This window comes from Coregonus clupeaformis, chromosome 28, assembly GCF_020615455.1.
Source record: "Coregonus clupeaformis isolate EN_2021a chromosome 28, ASM2061545v1, whole genome shotgun sequence".
In the NCBI taxonomy this organism is placed as follows: domain Eukaryota; kingdom Metazoa; phylum Chordata; class Actinopteri; order Salmoniformes; family Salmonidae; genus Coregonus; species Coregonus clupeaformis.
The window spans coordinates 30,621,687-30,645,320 of record NC_059219.1 but is presented as its reverse complement, the minus strand read 5'-3'; the positions used below and the strand labels follow the sequence as shown (position 1 = coordinate 30,645,320).

The following is a 23,634-nucleotide window of genomic DNA, read 5'->3' as shown; positions in this document are numbered from 1 at the left end:
ATACACACACAATAAGATACATTTGCAGCAATTGTATTACTTCGTTTCTGCTTTTATTGCCGTTATATGTTAACTTTATGAGTGAAATGTTTGAAAAAGAGCCAGTAGTATGTATTAAAACACTAGTAAGCTACCATAACCATTGAGGTGGGTGTGTTTGTTTACCATACCTCTCTTTCACACCAAGTTGAGGCTTTTGTATTGGTGTGTCTCTGACAGCTTGTATTCCTTCTTTCTCCCAAACACAGAAAACGTGGAGGCGGAGTTGCTCCACACCTTCACCAAGGTGTATAAGTTTGACACCATGCTCCTGCTGGTCCGTCTGGCTGTCCTGACCGCTGTCACCCTGACTGTCCCCATTGTTCTGTTCCCTGTAAGTACAACGAGCATCTGCTCAAACACACACGCATGCATTTACACACACACACAGACACACACAGAGACTCACACACGCATCCATGCACACAGACTCACACACACCTACATACACAAAACATATGCACACATTCTCACGCCTATAATTTATGCTGGCACACTGCACACATTCACACGCTGCTCAACACCTAGGTCATTTTATCCAAATGAGCTAAGCATTCATTAATTATTTTAAGACCAACAACAGGGTCTCTTTCTATATTGGCTGAGTGAGTTGGTGATGTTGACACGGCTGGTTTTCTTGCTGAACTTGGTAAAGCACATACTGTTCTGCTGTGATGTTAGCTGACTCATTATTGGACTTTCAGCAATCCCGTCAATCCAACTCCCCAGGTCCCAAATGAGAACCAGCCCAGGTTTTCAAAGCTCTGTTTGTCTGCCGTAAGATTCCTTACAAGATAACTATTTCCCTCCCCCAATCATACTCTCGATCATACTTTAGACACACAAACACAAGCATAAGCACAAACACAAATTAACACGCACACACATACACAGCTTTGAAACAATTGCACCCCTACACTGCTCCCCAAATGATGTCATACATATTCTGTCTCTTCCTTCTGGAAGACACATACATGTACAGGCACAGCATGTGAAAGCACAAAAAAGTCGCTCTGGATAAGAACGTCTGCTAAATGACTAAAATGTCAATGCAAATGTGAAAAAGCAGTGATAAAATAGTTGTCTTGTTCATCACAAGCTCTTTAGCCTGGCTGCCAAGGAACACAGTGTAATGTTCACAACTCCTCTGTCTCTCATTACCCAGTCAGCTCTCAGTAGCATATTGTTACCACATGCTGTCCTAGCAAATATATACCATAATGTCAATTACTACCGTCCTTATTTTGTTAAAGTGTAAGCTGCAGTTTAGCCTTGTTTTTACAGTTTAGCCTTGTTTTTACAGTTTAGCCTTGGTTTTTACAGTTTAGCCTTGTTTTTACAGTTTAGCCTTGTTTTTACAGTTTAGCCTTGGTTTTACAGTTTAGCTTCGGTTTGTACAGTTTAGCCTTGGTTTGTACAGTTTAGCCTTGGTTTGTACAGTTTAGCCTTGGTTTTTACAGTTTAGCCTTGGTTTTTACAGTTTAGCCTCGGTTTTTACAGTTTAGCCTCGGGTTTTTACAGTTTAGCCTCGGTTTGTACAGTTTAGCCTTGGTTTGTAGCGTCAGTTCAGGTCTGATACTGTGTTTCTGTTCCACCGGTTATTATGTGACCTCCTGTTCATGCGGCCTGCCTGCCTGTCTGCCTGCCTGTGGTGTGTGTGTGAGTCACTGAATGCGTTGGCCTCACATGGCCATACCTGACCCCCCTATATGGCCGTGGGCTATATTTGTCTTGGCCCTAGCCTGGCACAGGAGCCCATAAAGGGCTGAGGGCTTAGAGGTGTCATGGACCTCCATTGTAGCCTACAATAAACCATGCATTAGCACTTAGCAGTGCCCATTATAATGGATCCTCTCAAAGGACTTAGTTGACCCACTGTTTACTTACAGGCACTGTAGCTTGCAGGAGTTGGGAGATGGGTTCTTGCGATGGGAGAGACAGTTTTAGGATGGAAGGGTAATGGAGTATGTGTTGGTGGTGTTGTTACACTGAGACACCAGCAGAGGGCAGGGAAGAACTGTCAGCCCCATGGCTCTGGTCAGCCCTGCTTGGAGAGATAAAGAGAGGTGGGGGGTGTTGCAGTTTTGTCTGTGGGCTGGAGCGGTACACACACACACACACCTTGTCTGTGGGCTATACTGATACTCTCACACACACACACACACACACACACAGAGAAATACACACACTCACCAGCTCTCTCACTGTGGGGGTGAATGCTTCTTTGGTCATGGGAATGTGCGAGTGAATCTCACAATCCCAGTGGAAGTTTACAGGAGATAAGCCCTGAGCAGACAGTGGAAAAACCCTCACCTCGACCTCCCCCTCAGAGAGAGGGAGGGAGAGAGAAAGATAGATAGATAGAGGGAGGGAGGGACAATGCACTCACTGACAACTGCAGCTGACACCAAAATGCAGTGCCAGAAGGGAGAGGCTATAGGGACTAGTGCCCAAATTGATTACGTTTCTTGCGCACCGAGAGTCGAGTGGAGACGAACGGATTCGGTTCAGTCAGTCTCCCAATGAGACCTTCCCAGCTAGCTAGTTTATGCTTGTGGCTAGAAACTTCAGCGAGAATTTGAAATTTGTCTGCCGAAGTTGAAATCATTTAGTTTTTATGAGTTGTTTTTGTTTTTATGTAGCGTTAGACGTTAATGCCGTAGTTGGACATTTTTTGTGACAATTACTACAATAAATGTCCTTCAGCTGTCACCCTGGCCTGATATTGGCTACACTATCTAGCTACCCCTTCCTTACTGCGGCAAGCGGGAGTGAAGAACACTGTACCCCGTGTTGTTGTGTTGCCTGCTTGCAGCGCAATCTCTCCCCATTGGGCAGTAGACTGTATCACTGTGACATCCAGATGGTTACTACAAACATTACATTATTTTTCGTCTAGGCTTCTATCCTACTCGGAATAAAATCAAGTGGGATGGAAGAAATTGTAGATGGTGACCAGTTCCAGATGGTGACTAATACTACAAGTTATTTCTCTCTCGCCCATCGAGATTATCATCACTTTCTTTTACAAGTTTTAACTAGCACCATGCTGCTACTGTTACCAGGTAGCCAGCATAAACTAGCTGGGAAGGGCTTATCAGGACGACTGACTGAACCAAATCCCTTCGTCTCTACATGACTCTCAGCTGCGCGACATACACTACATGACCAAAAGTGGTGTGGTCCTCTGTAGCTCAATTGGTAGAGCATGGCGCTTGTAACGCCAGGGTAGTGGGTTCGATCCCCGGGACCACCCGTACGTAAAAAATGTATGCACACATGACTGTAAGTCGCTTTGGATAAAAGCGTCTGCTAAATGGCATATTATTATTTATTTATTTAAAAGTATGTGGACACCTGCTCGTCGAACATCTCATTCCAAAATCATAGGCATTAATATGGTTGGTCCCCCCTCTGCTGCTATAGCAGCCTCCACTCTTCTGGGAAGGCTTTCCACTAGATGTTGGAACATTGCTGCGGGGACTTGCCTCCGTTCCGCCACGAGAGCATTAGTGAGATCGGGCACTGATGTTGGGCGATTAGGCCTGGCTCGCAGTCGGCTTCCCAATTCATCCCAAAGGTGTTCGATGGGGTTGTGGTCAGGGCTGTGTGCAGGCCAGTCAAGTTCTTCCACACCAATCTAGACAAACCATTTCTGTATTGACCTCACTTTGTTCACAGGGGCATTGGCATGCTGAAACAGGAAAGGGCCTTCCCCAAACTGTTGCCACAAAGTTGGAAGCACAGAATCGTCTAGAATGTCATTGTATGCTGTAGCATTAAGATTTCCCTTCAATGGAACTAAGGGGCCTAGCCCGAACCATGTAAAACAGCCCCAGACCATTATTCCTCCTCCACCAAACTTTACAGTTGGCACTATGCATTCGGGTAGGTAGCGTTCTCCTGGCATCCGCCAAACCCAGATTCGTCCGTCGGATTGCCAGATGATGAAGCCTGATTCATCACTCTAGAGAACGCGTTTCCACTGCTCCAGAGTCCAATGGCGGCGTGCTTTACACCACTCCAGCCGACGCTTGGCATTGCGCATGGTGATCTTAGGCTTGTGTGCGGCTGCTCGGTCATGGAAACCCATTTCGTGAAGATCCCGACGAACAGTTCTTGTGCTGGCGTTGCTTCCAGAGGCAGTTAGGAACTCGGTAGTGAGTGTTACAACCGAGGACATGCGATTTTTACGCGCTTCAGCACTCGGCTGTCCCGTTCTGTGAGCTTGTGTGGCCTACCACTTCTCGGCTGAGCCGTTGTTGCTCCTAGACGTTTCTACTTAACAATAACAGCACTTACAGTTGACAGCTCTAGCAGGGCACAAATTTTGATGAACTGACTTGTTGGAAAGGTGGCATCCTATGACGGTGCCACGTTGAAAGTCACTGAGCTCTTCAGTACGGGTCATTCTACTGCCACTGTTTGTCTATGGAGATTGCATGGCAGTGTGCTCGATTTTATACACTTGTCAGCAATGGGTGTGGCTGAAATAACTGAATCCACTAATTTGAAGGGGTGTCCACATACGTTTGGTGTATGTCATCCATTAGGGAAAGGGAAAGGGGGGTACCTAGTCAGTTCTACAACTAAATGCATTCAACTGATGCATTTAACCGCTCTGGATCAGAGGGCACCAGCTCAGAAGGACAAGACAGAGGAACACCCCCAGGACCCCAAGAGAACATGTCTGTAACACGTTACACATTTTGTGCTCCTGTCCACTTGTGCCCCTGTCTACGGAAAAAAAATGAAAAAAACGTATGCATTCACTAACTGTAAGTCGCTCTGGATAAGAGCTAAATCTCTGGATCTGCTAAATGACAAAAATGTAAAAGTAAATGTGTGTCTGTAAAGCCCCTCCCATAGCAGAAAGGCGCCTTGAGCAGGCCGTAGTCAAGCACAGAAACTAAGGGAGGCGATGTGAACATAAAGCAAGTACAGCATGTCGAATACATGTTTGGACACAATCATGTCACAATGTCTGCTGCCGTGTTCGCTGTAGCCATTAGCTACTGGTCTGTTACGCCTGAAAAACTGTGGGGGGCATAGCATATGCATGACATCATCTTTTCCAAACACATGAGTCTAGGCCTAGATAACCCAGCAGCATCAAACCATTGATTTCCCCCCCTTGACTGCTGCTCAGGCTTCAACAAAGCATCACGTGCACCTCAGCATTTACAGCGCAGTGAGTTCAGTTCACCGCACAAGCTTGAGGAGATAGTTTTATGGAGGTGAAATGAAAGTAACTAGTCACGCTGGCATCACGTTGCCAGGTGTCCAGCCCTCTGAATCACGAGACGTGACATTTGAGACCTCCCCTTGAGAGTCCTTTGCCCTTCATTTTGCAGAGAGTCCTTCAGCACCCAGATGAACGTTTGCTTTGTCTCTCAAGCACTATGTCCTTGAGTACAGGCGGGAGGGCTGGGGTTGTGTAGGAGGGACGAGGGGAGGAGAGGTGGAAGGGTGGGCTCAAACAGTAAAGACCCTAATGTCAACAGTAGAGATACTTGGTCACGAACCAGCAGGTTTTAATGAAACAGTATTTAGATGTGGTAGGCGGACTTGCCTAGTACCCATGCTCCATGCTCTTTTTGTTTCATGGCTCCTCAATAACTGGAACACAAACTACCAGATTACCTCAAGTCAACTGTTCATTTTTCTGTTTAAGAAGTCACTTAAAATGTTCTTAAGTATAATGATTCCTGTTTTCATGAGTTATTTTAATTTACCTACAACATTGTTTTTGAATGTTGGTGTGATATGATCTGTTATATTGTGATATTCTCTGGCCTCATTTCAAGGCGTTTGGCCTTTTCTTGATCGTATCTCCAATGATGTAAATAAAGCAGCGGGACCAAACGCATGTTTTGAAATAAGTCTTCTAACTATTAACCTTGTTATTTGCTGGTGCTAACGGCTCTGTAATAAGAAGTGATTCTGTTTGTGTTGCAGTCAGCTATGATGGCTACATTGGCCTGTTAGTGCTTGTACTCTTGTGATGGAGTTGTTAGGTTGCTGCTGAGTTTTCCACTAGAGGGCAGGTCAGAGAAGGCAAACCCTGTGGTGCACATGCACAGTGCCCTGTTGGCTGTGACCAAAAGTAACCTGCCATGCATGCTGTCTTTTCACAGTGACTTCATGGAAAATAAGCTTATAGTTAGTAAGTTAATTATATACCAGCCCCTATTATTGCTGTGATACAGTATTTTCTGGATAATTTGACTGGCTTTACAAAGTGAACCCTGTCACCTGTCTTTGACAGTGGTTGAATAGGCTTGTTGAATATGGTGGAAAAGGGATTAAAATGGGTTTTATTTCTGATGGCCAGTCATTTGAGGATTTAAAAAATCTCAAGTTAAAACCTCTCTATCTTATTTCTGACCTTATGGTGTGATTGTTTATTTTAATCTTGAATGTAGCTTTTTGCTCTACCCTTTTTAATGTCTTCCTCCCCTATGAAAAAAGCAGGAGCAAACCAAGGCGTAGTAATTCCAGGCCCTATATCTAGCTGTAGCTGAAAAGGTTGCAGAATCTTTCACTTGGTTGGAGCCCAGTTGGCTCCCTGGTTTTGGGCCATGTTGCTAGCTTTTGGCTGGCCTGGTAGACCCAGGTACCTTAGCAGCGGTGGCGCTTTGCCACATATCTCACCCCAGTGGGAGCTGTCATAGCTGGTGGAGGGAGGGAGATGCAGTGAAATATTGCATGGTGCAATCCAAAGGCCCTGCGCAGGATCTCTGTTGGGCGCTGAATAGTTCAGAGCCTTGGCGGCCAGGTGGGTAGAAATGTCACGCCCAGGCACCAGGTTTTCACCGGCCCAATTATGCAATGGCTGCTGGGAGAGGGGATGGTTTATTATCAATGGGGGGATTTTGCCTAGCATAGTTACTGCCACTCCCTCAAAATAATAAGGGTGTTAATCTCTGCCACTCCTTCATACATTCTTTCAGCAAGGTGTCAGTGTCGGCCATTTTGGCTCGAAATCCACAACTCAAGACAGCAGCACGCCATCATCCCTCACCAAACAAGTATTTAGACTGAAACATGAACCAGCCAAGCATCTCGTATTTCTGCTCTTTAAATGGATACGTAGGAACGGGATCATTAGTGAAAAGAGCAAATGAGAGGATTTCAATAAAGGGGAAAAAAGGGAAACTGTTAAGTGACAAGCGTTGCCTGGAGGCAGGGCACGCCTCTCCCCTGCTGCCTTCGGTCCCGCCTTCTCTGGCCCTCGGCTGATGCAATCCCAGGGTGCTGTTGCAGGAGGCTCTCCCGAAGTTAATCCTCTGCTGTTTGAATGGCGCTTTAAACCCCGCCTCCTCAACCTTTCCCCCTGTGGCCGGCTGGCCTGTAGCGATTCCTTTTCACCTGATACCCGTGACCTCTCACCCAGTGAAGTCTTTAACTCAATGCCTTGAGCTGTGCAGCTCTCAGCCTCTTAGCTGGTGGCCTCCTTCCATGCAACTCTGCCTGGCTGCATACTTAGAATCTCATCTGCTGCAGTTGACACACTTCAGTCAGCAGCCAACTGTAGAAATTGGCCTGTGGGCTTAGACTGGTTTGCAGACATGACTGACAATAATACCTACTCGCCCTTGAATTTGACTGTGTGTGTGTGTATTTGTTTGTGTGTGTGCGTGTGCGTAAGAGAAATAAAGACAAAAAAGTGCTGTATTAATCAATACATTAAAAAACACTTTACAAGTGGTATCCTAAGTGTCAACTGATTCTGAGTATGTAGCAGTTGTGTGTTTTCTGAGCCGATCAGACGTTATAAAGAGGTTTGCGTTGTGTTGCAGATCCGTTCCTCCATCAACACGATGCTGTTCAGCCAACGGGAGTTCAGCTGGGTGCGTCACATGCTCATCGCCGCATTCATCCTCGTGTTCAACAACCTGCTGGTCATCTTCGTCCCCACCATCAGAGACATCTTCGGCTTCATCGGTGAGTCCTCCTCCACCACAGCAGTGGTCCCCAACCCATTCCTGGAGCGCTACGGGGTGTGCAGGCTTTTGGTCGCACCAAGCACTAACACTGATTAAACTTATTGATGTCTTGATGTGGAGGTATTTCGTTGAATGAGGTGTGTTAGTGCTTGGCTGGGTCAAAATCCTGCACACCCTGAGGCTAGTACTGTCTAAGTGAGGACATTTGTTTAGACAGAAAAGGCTAAATGACTGATGGTCTTCTTCCTGTTTCCCAGGCTCCTCTGCAGCCACCATGCTCATCTTCATCCTGCCTGCTGCCTTCTATCTACGGCTGGTAAAGTCTGTGCCGATGCGCTCCCTGCAGAAGATCTCAGTAAGTGTGCAGGAAACAATGGTACACAAACACACACACATACACTCCAAATCAGATATGGTGACTCACACACAGAACAGTCACTGTGACACACGCAACATATGACACACACATGAAATAGCCTGCCGAAATTAGCACCCATCACTTGAGGCTCCCAACATGCCCATACAGAGACACCATAGCTGTTATTAGAACAACCCCCAGCACTTAGACAACAACCCTGGTTTACAGATTTACAGCAGTCCCCTAAAACAGGGTTTCCGAGGCTCACCTGAGATTCTTGCCAAAAAAGGATTGCACTAAACGTACAAAATATGCACACTTCACACTACCTCCTCTCACAGTGTCGTTGTTCTTTTTCCTAATGTATCTTAGGCGGCCATTTTCCTGGTGGTGGGCATCATCTTCATGTTCAGCAGCCTGTCGCTCATCGTGATGGACTGGATCCACAACCCTCCCGGCTCCGGCGGTGGTCACTAAGCACCCCCGTCCCCAGCCCCACCGAGACTGGACGCTCCCAGAGGACCCCCCTTACCTCCACCCCCTCTCACCTCAACCCCCCTCCCCTGACTGGGCCTTGGGGGTAAGGTCACCCACAGACTGAGTACATCAGCGTACTGTAAAGGGACGGTTTGCTTTTCTCAACCCCCACCCCTTTCCACAAAGTATTACTGGAGGGGACTACGTTCTACGACTGACACAGAATATTTTAAGGTCCTTATTCTTTTTCTTTATTTGTTGTTGTTGTTGTTGTTGTTGGATGGTGTAGTTGTAAAGAATCCTCCACAACAGGGACTCACCGAAAGGACACAAAGTAATCAAGGAGGACGGTCAGAAACGGGAGAAAAGACGGCAGACGCTGTGGCTGTTGCTGCGCGCCCTGCCGTAGTGGTCTAGATAACCCATCATCCCTACTCTGTGGAAAGGAGAAATACGAGCAGGGACCTCAACCATTAAACTGTCAAGAGAACCCAAAGAGAACGAGAGCTGATCTGAGAGCTGCCACTATTGGCGCTGGTTGTGACTGCAGGCGTGGCTACAGGGCCATGGGCTCTGCGCACACACACACACACACACACACAGACAGACAGACAGACAGACAGAGAGAGAGAGAGAGAGAGAGAGAGAGAGAGAGAGAGAGAGAGAGAGAGAGAGAGACACAGACAGACAGACAGACAGACAGGGTTCAAAAACAGACAGAGAGCACTTTTAGCATATGTTTCAAGTTTTAATGTATTTTTAACACAGGCAGACACACAAGTACACACAAAACACACACACACAGCACACAATCTACACTAATTGGAGCTCTTTTGCTTACTGTCAAAATATATTTTTGTACACCTAGGGGGAGTAAGCAAAGTCGACGTAACCGTACATATGACAGCTGTAGTATCTTTTTCCCAGCTAGAGATTGGAAAAAGTTGTTCTGAAAGATATTTGTAAACTAGGTTTGGTAAAGTAGGTCTTCGTTGAGTTTCTATTTTATTTTATACTCTTACAATCAATCACATCACCAAAGTTGATGTGCACACACATATTTCTCAGTGGCCAGTGTGTTGCTTTCAAAACATGCCTTGACAGCAATCATGAGATTAGACGTTAGCAAGCATACACATTGACATACACCAAGTCAACATTTTCAGCCATGTCCATTCTCCCAATCAACACTTAACATGATGATCAACACACACTGTCAGACATTTTGAAACAGCCGTGTAGACTGTGCTTCAAACAAGAGACTACATTCAGTATTATTGTCGAGAGATTTGGAATGTTGCCGAGTTTTGAATGTACCAGTACTTGGCCAATGGTCTGCTGGTCTACTGAATGACAGTTTACTTCTTTCTTCCTTTGCCTTCTAGTTCACTCTTGTCCAATGTGTCACGCTACAGAGCCCTTGGGTCAATTGCAGCGAACATTACCAGGAGATGAGCTCATGTTGTTGACTTGAGATCATTTTCAACTAGTAACTCCATCTCTTCCTAAACTTCATGTGAAGTAAACTGTGCTATGAAATACAACTAGTGAAAGCTAGTTTCAGTGAAGAGAAACATCAATAGAACTCTATGAGAGTTAAAGAAGGTCTACCGGCAGTATACCACACAGGTTATTTAGCTATTTGACTTGGCACAGCGATCCTATAACCCATGAGAATGTTTTTCTTCTATCCCAGTGTGTAAAACGATATCTTGTGACAAAATTCAATTGTGGAAGAAGAAAAAAAGTGAATAAAATAAGCAATGGATTGGACCTCCAGGCTGTACTGTTTCTGAGACACAAGATAAGTTGTTTTATCTGTGTTTGCAGTTCACACCTTAAAGGGGCAATCTGCAGTTGCTACATACATTTTTGGACTTATAAATTAATGATTTGTACCCATTGATTCTTGAAGAATATAACTTATAATTGCCTCATGAGCTTAGTTTAACTGTCATACCCCATCAGAACCTAAAATATACACTTGTTTTACTCCAATGTTTGTAAACAATGTAAATGTAAACAAACACTATATAGCCTCAAAACATGGTTACAACCATAATTTTGACATCATTAATGGTCAGTCCTTGCATCCATATCTTTGTCTATGGATTTAAGAGAGGTTACATTTCTCCAACCCCATTCTTCAGATTGTTTATTTTATTATTTCAACTCCTGATTGCCCCTTTAAGTTCCATATTGGTCATAATGTTAAAGGTGGAGAAGATTAGAGAAATGAAATGCATCCACTGTTGCTTACAGGGCTTGTTATTTTAAGTTTCTACCAGTGATTTGTTACGTCAAATTCGTGCTGATAGTAGAGTTAACATAAACAGTATGTGTTTATTACCACGATAAATTTATTCCGAAAATTCTGTGCAAATTATGCCTTGCTGAAAAATAATTGGTTGGTTTCTGCCTGTTCTACTTGTGTTGCCCTGGGTAGAGTAGATGGTTATATTAGTAGTTTGCATTCAAAGCATAGAATACCTGTTCTCTAAGGTATTAAAGCAGATACGCGTTCTGAATGGATCCAGCCAAAATGGACAACATTTACAGATCCTTTGTGGATCTACATATGCATGAACCAAATTGATATTTCAAATGAAATGGTATATTATGTGCATGTTTTGGATTACAAACATGGTCTTTTTTGACAACTTGTATATGCTTTGTAAATAATCGTATTATATGGTACACTCACTGATTTATTTGTGTGGGGGTTGTAAGGGATTTTACCAGAAGTCTTCTACAATCTGACAGTTATTTTAGTATTCAATGTTTCAGATTTTGCTGTATGATGATATTTCTTTCTTTTATGGAAGCTTGTACATTTGTAGAAAATCTCTTCTCCCTTTATATTTCTTCATAGTTACATATCTGGAGTACCTAGACCTTGAATTAATGAATGGTTTGTTGGTAATATTGTCTGATGCCTCAGTCCTACAGTGGCCTGCAGGGTCCAAGTAGTGTTGATGTCCTGCGAGACTTAGGTAGATATTGCCTATGTTGAGCTGAAGTACTTGTTCTTGCCATGCGGGTGGGTGTGCTGTCAAAAATTAAATGTCATTCAAGTCACATGCTTTTAGTAAGAACCACCCAACCGTCACATTTTAGATGCGGTCCACATCTATAGGGGCTGCTGTGTCTTTGCTGAAATTCCTCCTGAACCTCAGTTACTGTATGTCAAGATACATTTCATGACAAAAACCTTACTATTGTGTGAGAATGCAGAAACCAACCTTTGCCTTAATAATTGCAAACTTCAGTTAATCTAGGGAGCAGACCTTAGGGTTACCACTGTCACCCCTAACACACAGCACCAGATGTAAGACCTTGGACATACATCATGATTTTAACAACGTGTAGTGATTTTCTCATTTGTTTTTTAACGTTCAAAAGGGGCTAATTTTTTTCCAATGAAGGACCAGAGCGGAGAGCACAGATGTTTGGGTCTCAGACACTCAAGAAGGGGGTCGGGGAGGGTATCTTTCAACGCTATGCCCTCAATATCACTCAGGTACAATGTCCTCACCCTCTGTTATGAAGCATACTTTAGACTGTCATAGCATGACATAAACATGACATGCTGTAGTCATGACAGCTGACTTTAATATACGTTAAATTACCAAACACTGGCATGCAAACTGCATGTCATGCGTTTGACAACGTAAAGTAGTCTTCATGCCAGAGGGTTTAAGTAATGTGTTACCCCAAAAGCATCTGCCTTATCTGTAACCTGGCCTGAAAGAAGCACTGGCTCAGCACCAGTGTCCTGCCGTTCAGTGTCTGCTTCCTGTGGATCAACTAACATTCAAATTGTATATTTGCCTGAACAAAGGGGATTTTTGTATCAGTGAAGCTGTTTCAATATCATGAACAATAAAAATGTGAAATAAACTTGGCTGCATCTCTCTGCTGTTGAAATGAGGGGAAAACAAGGAGTTGTGCCTAGACTTAAGCTCAGTGGGCTACACTTGGGTTTCATGGACGACTTAGGGTTGATGCTCAGTCGGTTACTAACAGAGGAGAAGGATCTGTGTGAAAGATGCATTTCCCACAAGTACAGGACATTTACAGTGGGGAAAAAAGTATTTAGTCAGCCACCAATTGTGCAAGTTCTCCCACTTAAAAAGATGAGAGAGGCCTGTAATTTTCATCAAAGGTACACGTCAACTATGACAGACAAATTGAGAATTATTTTCTCCAGAAAATCACATTATAGGATTTTTAATTTATTTATTTGCAAATGATGGTGGAAAATAAGTATTTGGTCACCTACAAACAAGCAAGATTTCTGGCTCCCACAGACCTGTAACTTCTTCTTTAAGAGGCTCCTCTGTCCTCCACTCGTTACCTGTATTAATGGCACCTGTTTGAACTTGTTATCAGTATAAAAGACACCTGTCCACAACCTCAAACAGTCACACTCCAAACTCCACTATGGCCAAGACCAAAGAGCTGTCAAAGGACACCAGAAAAAAAATTGTAGACCTGCACCAGGCTGGGAAGACTGAATCTGCAATAGGTAAGCAACTTGGTTTGAAGAAATCAACTGTGGGAGCAATTATTAGGAAATGGAAGACATACAAGACCACTGATAATCTCCCTCGATCTGGGGCTCCACGCAAGATCTCAACCCGTGGGGTCAAAATGATCACAAGAACGGTGAGCAAAAATCCCAGAACCACACGGGGGGACCTAGTGAATGACCTGCAGAGAGCTGGGACCAAAGTAACAAAGCCTACCATCAGTAACACACTACGCCGCCAGGGACTCAAATCCTGCAGTGCCAGACGTGTCCCCCTGCTTAAGCCAGTACATGTCCAGGCCCGTCTGAAGTTTGCTAGAGTGCATTTGGATGATCCAGAAGAGGATTGGGAGAATGTCATATGGTCAGATGAAACCAAAATATAACTTTTTGGTAAAAACTCAACTCGTCGTGTTTGGAGGACAAAGAATGCTGAGTTGCATCCAAAGAACACCATACCTACTATGAAGCATGGGGGTGGAAACATCATGCTTTGGGGCTGTTTTTCTGCAAAGGGACCAGGACGACTGATCCATGTAAAGGAAAGAATGAATGGGGCCATGTATCGTGAGATTTTGAGTGAAAACCTCCTTCCATCACCAAGGGCATTGAAGATGAAACGTGGCTGGGTCCTTCAGCATGACAATGATCCCAAACACACCGCCCGGGCAACGAAGGAGTGGCTTCGTAAGAAGCATTTCAAGGTCCTGGAGTGGCCTAGCCAGTCTCCAGATCTCAACCCCATAGAAAATCTTTGGAGGGAGTTGAAAGTCCGTGTTGCCCAGCGACAGCCCCAAAACATCACTGCTCTCGAGGAGATCTGCATGGAGGAATGGGCCAAAATACCAGCAACAGTGTGTGAAAACCTTGTGAAGACTTACAGAAAACGTTTCACCTGTGTCATTGCCAACAAAGGGTATATAACAAAGTATTGAGAAACTTTTGTTATTGACCAAATACTTATTTTCCACCATAATTTGCAAATAAATTCATCACATACTTTTTTTCCCCACTGTACTTGTTAAAGTAGTGAAGTGCTCATTTGACATAATTTATATCTCATAACTCCTTTCTGTGACAGATATGGAGCTGAATGTAAATGTGTGATAACTGTAAATCCTCTTTGAGTAAAATAGTCTGCTAAATGTCTATATTATATTTCACTAACTAATTAGCAACTATTTTGTTTATACGTTACATTTGAAGAGATTTCCACCATAGAATATAACTACCAGTAGTATCCAGAATAAACTAAAAGTGCAAAATTATCTTTTGCTCTGATTACTAGCTACTGAAAACACAACTTGATTTTTGAGTAATGCATCTTATAAATGCTTTGACTAGTTTAGTATAATCAGTAAAGTACCATACCATAACTCTTTGTAAGTATGTGAAATATTGTTATTGTTTTTTTTTGAACATTTAACAACGAGGTCTAATTAATTTACATTTGATTTAACCTCAACTTATAACATTTTTATTTAATTTCATTCCTTCTCTTCTACAGCTATAGCATAGATGTTATTTAATTATCCTCTTTCAAGCGCCGCATCAAATATGCAATATGTCTAATGGACGTGTGTGTACGTGCTTGTGTGTGCACTTGCTTGGGGTTGTATCTCCTCACCAACTCCCCTCTCTCCCTGCCCACGGCTGGTGTTATGTAAGGTGGTGACGACGCCTGTGACCGACTCACAGGGCAGAATAACTCTTGATTTGGGAGCAATGTTGCTGGCGTAATGACACAGTGCAGTCTGGCCTGTCCAGAAATATACCTCAATCCTGTCTATTTAACATCCAGCCCTGACATCTAGCACCCGCTTGCCATGTTCCAGGACAGGTCACACACTAGTGGTCAGGTGGGAGCTAGGAGGTGTTGTTCTTTACCCTCCACCAAAAACATCTAAGCGCAGGAATCAGCCTTCAAAATGATGTGGAGCAGAATGTGTTTCATTTGAATGAAGAGGCTATTCCAACTGTACCGGCGTACAGTAGCTCAGGTGCATTCAGTTCATGGTTAATTATGAATGTTATAAATGTTATTTTATTTATGTTATGACATTTGGGGAAATACCATCAGTAAATTCCAAGAAATTAGGATATGAAGCCATTCATTTTACATTTACGTTTGAGTCATTTAGCAGACGCTCTTATCCAGAGCGACTTACAGTTAGTGAGTGCATACATTTTCATACCACTACATTTTGCAGTAAAATATAACAGTAAAAAATTTAATTATGCTTTCTTGTATTCTTACATTTGTCAGGTGTGTGTCTCTGTGTGTGAGTACCAGCTCGCAGCCTCACTCAGGATGCAGGTCATACTCCTCTGCATGGTTCACTGTGGATCTGGTTACATAATGCCTCTGCCTCTGGATCATCCCCTGCCTCTATTCCCCTCTCTCTCTCTTTCTCCCTCTATCTCTTTATCCTCACCCTGCCCCACCAAGGACACATTCTCACCTCATTTCCCTTGGAGCTCCAGTGATACTCTGACCTTCCTTCTCTGTGTCCTTCTATGACACTGTGATACAGTAATTCATCCAATGAGACGTCTCAGAGATTTCATTTCAAAACAAAAAGGTCTAGGCCAATGTAATTTATGTTGATATACGGCTATGGTCTAGAGAATTCAATATACAGTAAATCTGTGTAAATATGCTGTACCACAATAGTGTGTTTGTTGAAGAGGTAAATACAGAATCCTCTGTCGTAAGGCTTGCTGAGCACTGACATAGTAGTGACATAATAGGCATTATAAGCAGTCATGAACGCTTATGACAGATTACTTAAAGTGATGCTCCAGAACTTTTGTATAATTTCAGGCAGTAGTTTTGAAAGTCGTGCTCACGAGCCAAAACGGGTTCCTGTTTTGTGGGCTACTAAGTCATCCAGATATGTACTAAGTCATCCAGATGTGTACTACGTCAAACAGATATGTACTACGTCATCCAGTTGTGTACTACGTCATCCAGTTGTGTACTATGTCATCCAGTTGTGTACTATGTCATCCAGTTGTGTACTACGTCATCCAGTTGTGTACTACGTCATCCAGTTGTGTACTGTCATCCAGTTATGTACTACGTCATCCAGTTGTGTACTACGTCATCCAGTTGTGTACTACGTCATCCAGTTGTGTACTACATCATCCAGTTGTGTACTGTCATCCAGTTATGTACTACGTCATCCAGTTGTGTACTGTCATCCAGTTATGTACTACGTCATCCAGTTGTGTACTACGTCATCCAGTTGTGTACTACGTCATCCAGTTGTGTACTGTCATCCAGTTGTGTACTACGTCATCCAGTTGTGTACTACGCCATCCAGTTGTGTACTGTCATCCAGTTGTGTACTACGTCATCCAGTTGTGTACTGTCATCCAGTTGTGTACTACGTCATCCAGTTGTGTACTATGTCATCCAGTTATGTACTACGTCATCCAGTTGTGTACTGTCACCCAGTTGTGTACTGTCATCCAGTTGTGTACTAAGTCATCCAGTTGTGTACTGTCATCCAGTTGTGTACTACGTCATCCAGTTGTGTACTATGTCATCCAGTTATGTACTACGTCATCCAGTTGTGTACTGTCATCCAGTTGTGTACTACGTCATCCAGTTGTGTACTGTCATCCAGTTGTGTACTACGTCATCCAGTTGTGTACTGTCATCCAGTTATGTACTACGTCATCCAGTTGTGTACTATGCCATCCAGTTATGTACTACGTCATCCAGTTGTGTACTACGTCATCCAGTTGTGTACTACGTCATCCAGTTGTGTACTATGTCATCCAGTTATGTACTACGTCATCCAGTTGTGTACTGTCATCCAGTTGTGTACTACGTCATCCAGTTGTGTACTATGTCATCCAGTTATGTACTACGTCATCCAGTTGTGTACTACGTCATCCAGTTGTGTACTGTCATCCAGTTATGTACTACGTCATCCAGTTGTGTACTACGTCATCCAGTTGTGTACTACGTCATCCAGTTGTGTACTACGTCATCCAGTTGTGTACTACGTCATCCAGTTATGTACTACGTCATCCAGTTGTGTACTGTCATCCAGTTGTGTACTGTCATCCAGTTGTGTACTACATCATCCAGTTGTGTACTACGTCATCCAGTTGTGTACTGTCATCCAGTTATGTACTACGTCATCCAGTTGTGTACTGTCATCCAGTTGTGTACTACGTCATCCAGTTGTGTACTGTCATCCAGTTGTGTACTACGTCATCCAGTTATGTACTATGTCATCCAGTTATGTACTATTTCATCCAGTTGTGTACTATGTCATCCAGTTGTGTACTACATCATCCAGTTGTGTACTACGTCATCCATTTTGTATGATATGTTTCATCCTGCAAATTCATATAATATGTTACATTCGGACAATATGTTACGAATCTGTTGTGCTTAAGATGCCGGACTGCATCTTTAACACAATGGCAGAGGTCAGCTAATTGGCTATCTGTAAGGGTGACCAACTCACTTAGCAAAATAACAGTTTGTGTCACAACTGAGTTAAATTAGTTGCCATGAGCTGACATCAGCTGTCATGACTGCTTAGGGCATCTGTTATGTCATTGTTATGGCAGGCCTTACCAAGAAGTGATGAGGTGAAGTGTTACCATTGAGGATAAACTCCTCTATGCCTGCTGATTCCATTTCCCATTAACCCACAGCACATACATTAATATCTCCTGACCAAGAATCAATAGGAATTGATTGTAGCCAGCAAACTGACATATATCCCGGAAACTGAGTCATGGTGTGTTGGAATTCAAAATTCCCAATACTTTTGGAGCTCACTGTATACAGCTAAGACACATGCAGATGCTATTTGAGGCTGTGTACATGTGAGTCACATACAGTGAGCTCCAGAAGTATTGGGACAGTGACACACTGTTTGTTGTTTTGGCTCTGCACTCCAGCACTTTGGATTTGAAATGATACAATGACTATGAGGTTAACTACAGTGTAGACTGTCAGCTTTAATTTGAGGGTATTTTCATCCATATCGGGTGAACCCGTTTAGAAATTACAGCACTTTTTGGATCATAGTCCCCCCCATTTTAGGGGACCAAAAGTATTGGGATACATGCAGTTACATGTACAGTATATTAAAGTAGTCAAAAGTTTCCTATTTGGTCCCATATTCCTAGCACTCAATTATTACATCACGCTTTTGACTCTACCAACTTGGTGGATGCATTTGCTGTTTGTTTTAGTTGTGTTTCAGATTATTTTGTGCCAAATAGAAATGAATGGTAAATAATGTATTGTGTCATCTTGGAGTCACTTTTATTGTAAATAAGAATATATAATGTTTCTAAACACTTCTACATGAATGTGGATGCTACCATGATTACGGATAGTCCTGAATGAATCATGAATAATGATGAGTGTGAAAGTTACAGACGCACAAATATCATACCCCCAAGATATGCTAACCTCTCACCATTACAATAACAGGGGAGGTTAGAATTTTTTTGGGGGTATGACATTTGTAACTTTCTCACTCATCATTATTCACGATTCATTCAATACTTTTGGAGCTCAGTTTAGTTGCATTGTCTTTTCACCATATAGACAACATTACATTAAAACTCATCATCTCAAACAGTACGTACTGTTACAAGACTGACCTTTTATTTCATATGCCAGGCAATTTAGATGGTTTGCCCTATGTAACCTATAGTTATATTGCATGGCTGTTATGGTCCCATACAATCCATGTAACTACAAGTTTCCATTATTACTTAGCATTACTTAATTGTGCCCCTCCCGGCCACTGACCACACCCATATTCACTTAAATAGTAGTCTTGTTTATTTTTTCATCAAAATTCTTGTGGACTAAAGCCTAATTATTTGGATTACTTCATACAGACTTGGTAGGATAAAACATTTTGACATTCAACGCTACTGGATTGAATTGTGCCTATTTTGGAGGATTTCTTCTTTCTAGACTTTGGATTTTGGGTGTCACGTTATCTCCATACCATTATCCCTGCAAAGTTGGAGAACTTTGGCTGTTACCAAGGCTGTGTTTACTTAATAGCTACTGTGTTCACAGGCAACTCTATACTTTGTGTGCACTCTTAACAATTTAACCTGGATCAGTTTGTTATGGTACACAGTGGTGTGACTGCCATGGCTAGGTAAATAAAGGCTTGGCTACCCTCTCCTTTTCTCTCTCACATCCTCCACATCTTCCTCCTCTCTTTAACCCCTCCCCTCCTCTTTAACCCCTCCTCTCTTTAACTCCTCCACTTCTCTCTTTAACCCCTCCCCTCTTCTCTTTAATCCCTCCCCTCCTCTTTTTAACCCCTCCCCTTCTCTCTTTAACCCCTTCCCTCCTCTCTTTAACCCCTCCACTTCTCTCTTTAACCCCTCCCCTCCTCTCTTTAACCCCTCCCCTCCTCTCTTTAACCCCTTCCCTCCTCTCTTTAACCCCTCCCCTCCTCTCTTTAACCCCTCCACTTCTCTCTTTAACCCCTCCCCTCCTCTCTTTAACCCCTCCCCTCCTCTCTTTAACCCCTCCCCTCCTCTCTTTAACCCCTCCCCTCCTCTCTTTAACCCCTTCCCTCCTCTATTTAACCCCTCCCCTCCTCTCTTTAACCCCTCCCCTCCTCTCTTTAACCCCCCCCCTCCTCTCTTTAACCCCCTCCTCCTCTCTTTAACCCCTCCACTTCTCTCTTTAACCCCTCCCCTCCTCTCTTTAACCCCTCCACTTCTCTCTTTAACCCCTCCCCTCCTCTCTTTAACCCCTCCCCTCCTCTCTTTAACCCCTTCCCTCCTCTCTTTAACCCCTCACCTCTTCTCTTTAACCCCTCCACTTCTCTCTTTAACCCCTCCCCTCCTCTCTTTAACCCCTCCCGTCCCATCTTTAACCCCCCCTCCTCTATTTACAGTGGGGAGAACAAGTATTTGATACACTGCCGATTTTGCAGGTTTTGCTACTTACAAAGCATGTAGAGGTCTGTAATTTTTATCATAGGTACACTTCAACTGTGAGAGACGGAATCTAAAACAAAAATCCAGAAAATCACATTGCATGATTTTTAAGTAATTAATTTGCATTTTATTGCATGACATAAGTATTTGATACATCAGAAAAGCAGAACTTAATATTTGGTACAGAAACCTTTGTTTGCAATTACAGAGATCATACGTTTCCTGACCAGGTTTCCACACACTGCAGCAGGGATTTTGGCCCACTCCTCCATACAGACCTTCTCCAGATCCTTCAGGTTTCGGGGCTGTCGCTGGGCAATACGGACTTTCAGCTCCCTCCAAAGATTTTCTATTGGGTTCAGGTCTGGAGACTGGCTAGGCCACTCCAGGACCTTGAGATGCTTCTTACGGAGCCACTCCTTAATTGCCCTGGCTGTGTGTTTCGGGTCGTTGTCATGCTGGAAGAGCCAGCCACGACCCATCTTCAATGCTCTTACTGAGGGAAGGAGGTTGTTGGCCAATATCTCGCGATACATGGCCCCATCCATCCTCCCCTCAATACGGTGCAGTTGTCCTGTCCCCTTTGCAGAAAAGCATCCCCAAAGAATGATGTTTCCACCTCCATGTTTCACGGTTGGGATGGTGTTCTTGGGGTTGTACTCATCCTTCTTCTTCCTCCAAACACGGCGAGTGGAATTTAGACCAAAAAGCTCTATTTTAGTCTCATCAGACCACATGACCTTCTCCCATTCCTCCTCTGGATCATTCAGATGGTCATTGGCAAACTTCAGACGGGCCTGGACATGCGCTGGCTTGAGCAGGGGGACCTTGCGTGCGCTGCAGGATTTTAATCCATGACAGCATAGTGTGTTACTAATGGTTTTCTTTGAGACTGTGGTCCCAGCTCTCTTCAGGTCATTGACCAGGTCCTGCCGTGTAGTTCTGGGCTGATCCCTCACCTTCCTCATGATCATTGATGCCCCACGAGGTGAGATCTTGCATGGAGCCCCAGACCGAGGGTGATTGACCGTCATCTTGAACTTCTTCCATTTTCTAATAATTGCGCCAACAGTTGTTGCCTTCTCACCAAGCTGCTTGCCTATTGTCCTGTAGCCCATCCCAGCCTTGTGCAGGTCTTCAATTTTATCCCTGATGTCCTTACACAGCTCTCTGGCCATTGTGGAGAGGTTGGAGTCTGTTTGATTGAGTGTGTGGACAGGTGTCTTTTATACAGGTAACGAGTTCAAACAGGTGCAGTTAATAAAGGCAATGAGTGGAGAACAGGAGGGCTTCTTAAAGAAAAACTAACAGGTCCGTGAGAGCCGGAATTCTTACTGGTTGGTAGGTGATCAAATACTTATGTCATGCAATAAAATGCAAATTAATTACTTAAAAATCATACAATGTGATTTTCTGGATTTTTGTTTTAGATTCCGTCTCTCACAGTTGAAGTGTACCTATGATAAAAATTACAGACCTCTACATGCTTTGTAAGTAGGAAAACCTGCAAAATCGGCAGTGTAGCAAATACTTGTTCTCCCCACTGTATATAGTGAATTGTGCAAGGGTGCCCATATATTTGACCGCAACTAAATTTCGTATACCTCATCCCTCCATCTCCCTCTCATCCAATTTCTCTATCCTCTTTCCCAATGTCCCTCTCCCTCCCTCTCTTCCTCCTCTACCACTTTAACTTTAGACATTCTTACCCTATGTGCCTATTTATTTTCTTTACCCCGTAAAGTTTCTCTCCCTCTCTCTACCTTCATTTCTTCTCACTCCTCCCCCTCCCTCCCTCAGATCACTCTTTTATGAGGATTAACTGTCCTACACGGTGGGGAGAATTCCAGGAAAACTGTCTCCTTTAATAATCCAGTGTCCATGTTTGAGATGACCTCGGTCAGATCACATAGTTCTGCTACCCTCGTGTAGCCTGCATTAGGAAAGTCTGGGTCGTTAGGGAAACGTCTGGGTCGTTTTCACTAGGCGCCAAGCGGAAGAAAACAGACCGCATCAGGGAGGGACTAACCTAAACTTGTCCAATAAAATCGCTAGTTTCCGTTGCAAAACGTGTTCCGTTGCGATGCGTGTTGCTACAGTTTGCACTGATGTACACAATCACAGACTAACTGGGGCAGTTCAATTTCTCCCACTTCTGTTAATGTTTACACAAAGGTTGAACATCGGATGTAGGGTTGTGTGACAACGATTATTTGTTTGAGTTTGGACAACTGTTGTGATGACGTCTCACCTCTCTAGTTCTGTTAGAGATAACTGCTGAAATGTTTTGATCAGCTATTTTGGAGATATCAGTGATGATCAGCTATTTTGGAGATATCAGTGATGATCATCTATTTTAGAGATATCAGTCATGATCAGCTGTTTTAGAGATAACAGTGATGATCAGCTATTTTAGAGATAACAGTTGAAATGTTATCATTAGCGTTTAGAGATATCAGTTGTTATGATCAGCTATTTTAGTTACTTATAGCCTATTTCAGTATACCCCGTTTGATCTGTTTTGGTGGGGTTGAATGGTTTACTGCTCCTACGTCCTTTACTGGAAGGTGCTGTGTCACACACAAGTGGTGGTCAAGACCCTGTAAATGGTGACACGGTGAGAGAAGCGGCCGCTTGGTGTGAGAGAGCAACCTTTGACCGCCACCCAAAAAAATACCCTCCACTCAGAATGACCATGATTCTGACCTCTCAGGAACCCTTGTTACCTGGTCAACATGTGATTGACAGGTGGTCCAATCACAGAGACACAGGTTAAGGCAAAAAAAAAGCCATTGTCTTTTCTGAAGCCATGAGAGCCCATAGGCATTTTCCCATCACTGGGCTAAACAACCCTAAGAGCACTTCCATGACTATAGGCTACAGATATGTAGAAATCAAGTATTATTTGTGTATGAAAATGTAATGTGATGACATTGCCTCCAATGTTTACATTTTTGACTGTTGCTAAATGAGTCGCACATGCATCAGACTCAGGAGGTCAAGGCAAACAAACCGGCTTGCTTTCCTTGTTTCTAAATTAAACTAAATATAACGACACAGGATGACACCCAGATGCAGACACAGGAGGCAGATGGTTAGAGTCTCTGATATTTATTAAAATGCAAGGGGCAGGCAAGTGGCAGGTCGAGGACAGGCAGAAGTTCGTAAACCAGGTCTGAGTCCGAAAGGTACAGGGCGGCAGGCAGGCTCAAGGTCAGGGCAGGCTGAATGGTATAGCAGGCGGGCTCAGTGTCAGGGCAGGCTGAATGGTATAGCAGGCGGGCTCAGTGTCAGGGCAGGCTGAATGGTATAGCAGGCGGGCTCAG

The 23,634-nt window shown here is 43.7% G+C and overlaps 1 protein-coding gene across 4 annotated transcripts in view; it reads left to right on the top strand.

Annotated features, from left to right (window-relative positions):
• The window catches only part of LOC121543614 (sodium-coupled neutral amino acid transporter 4-like), a 32,281-nt gene extending 22,957 nt beyond the window's left edge, over window positions 1-9,324 (top strand). For all 4 annotated transcript variants that reach the window (XM_045208859.1, XM_041853630.2, XM_045208857.1 and 1 more), the window contains 4 exons: window positions 249-373; window positions 7,842-7,986; window positions 8,246-8,343; window positions 8,719-9,324. In XM_045208859.1, coding sequence (XP_045064794.1) covers window positions 249-373; window positions 7,842-7,986; window positions 8,246-8,343; window positions 8,719-8,823 — 473 coding nt within the window. In that variant the 3' untranslated portion in view covers window positions 8,824-9,324. The remainder of the gene's footprint in view (window positions 1-248; window positions 374-7,841; window positions 7,987-8,245; window positions 8,344-8,718) is intronic.
• The last annotated feature ends 14,310 nt before the right edge of the window (window positions 9,325-23,634 follow it).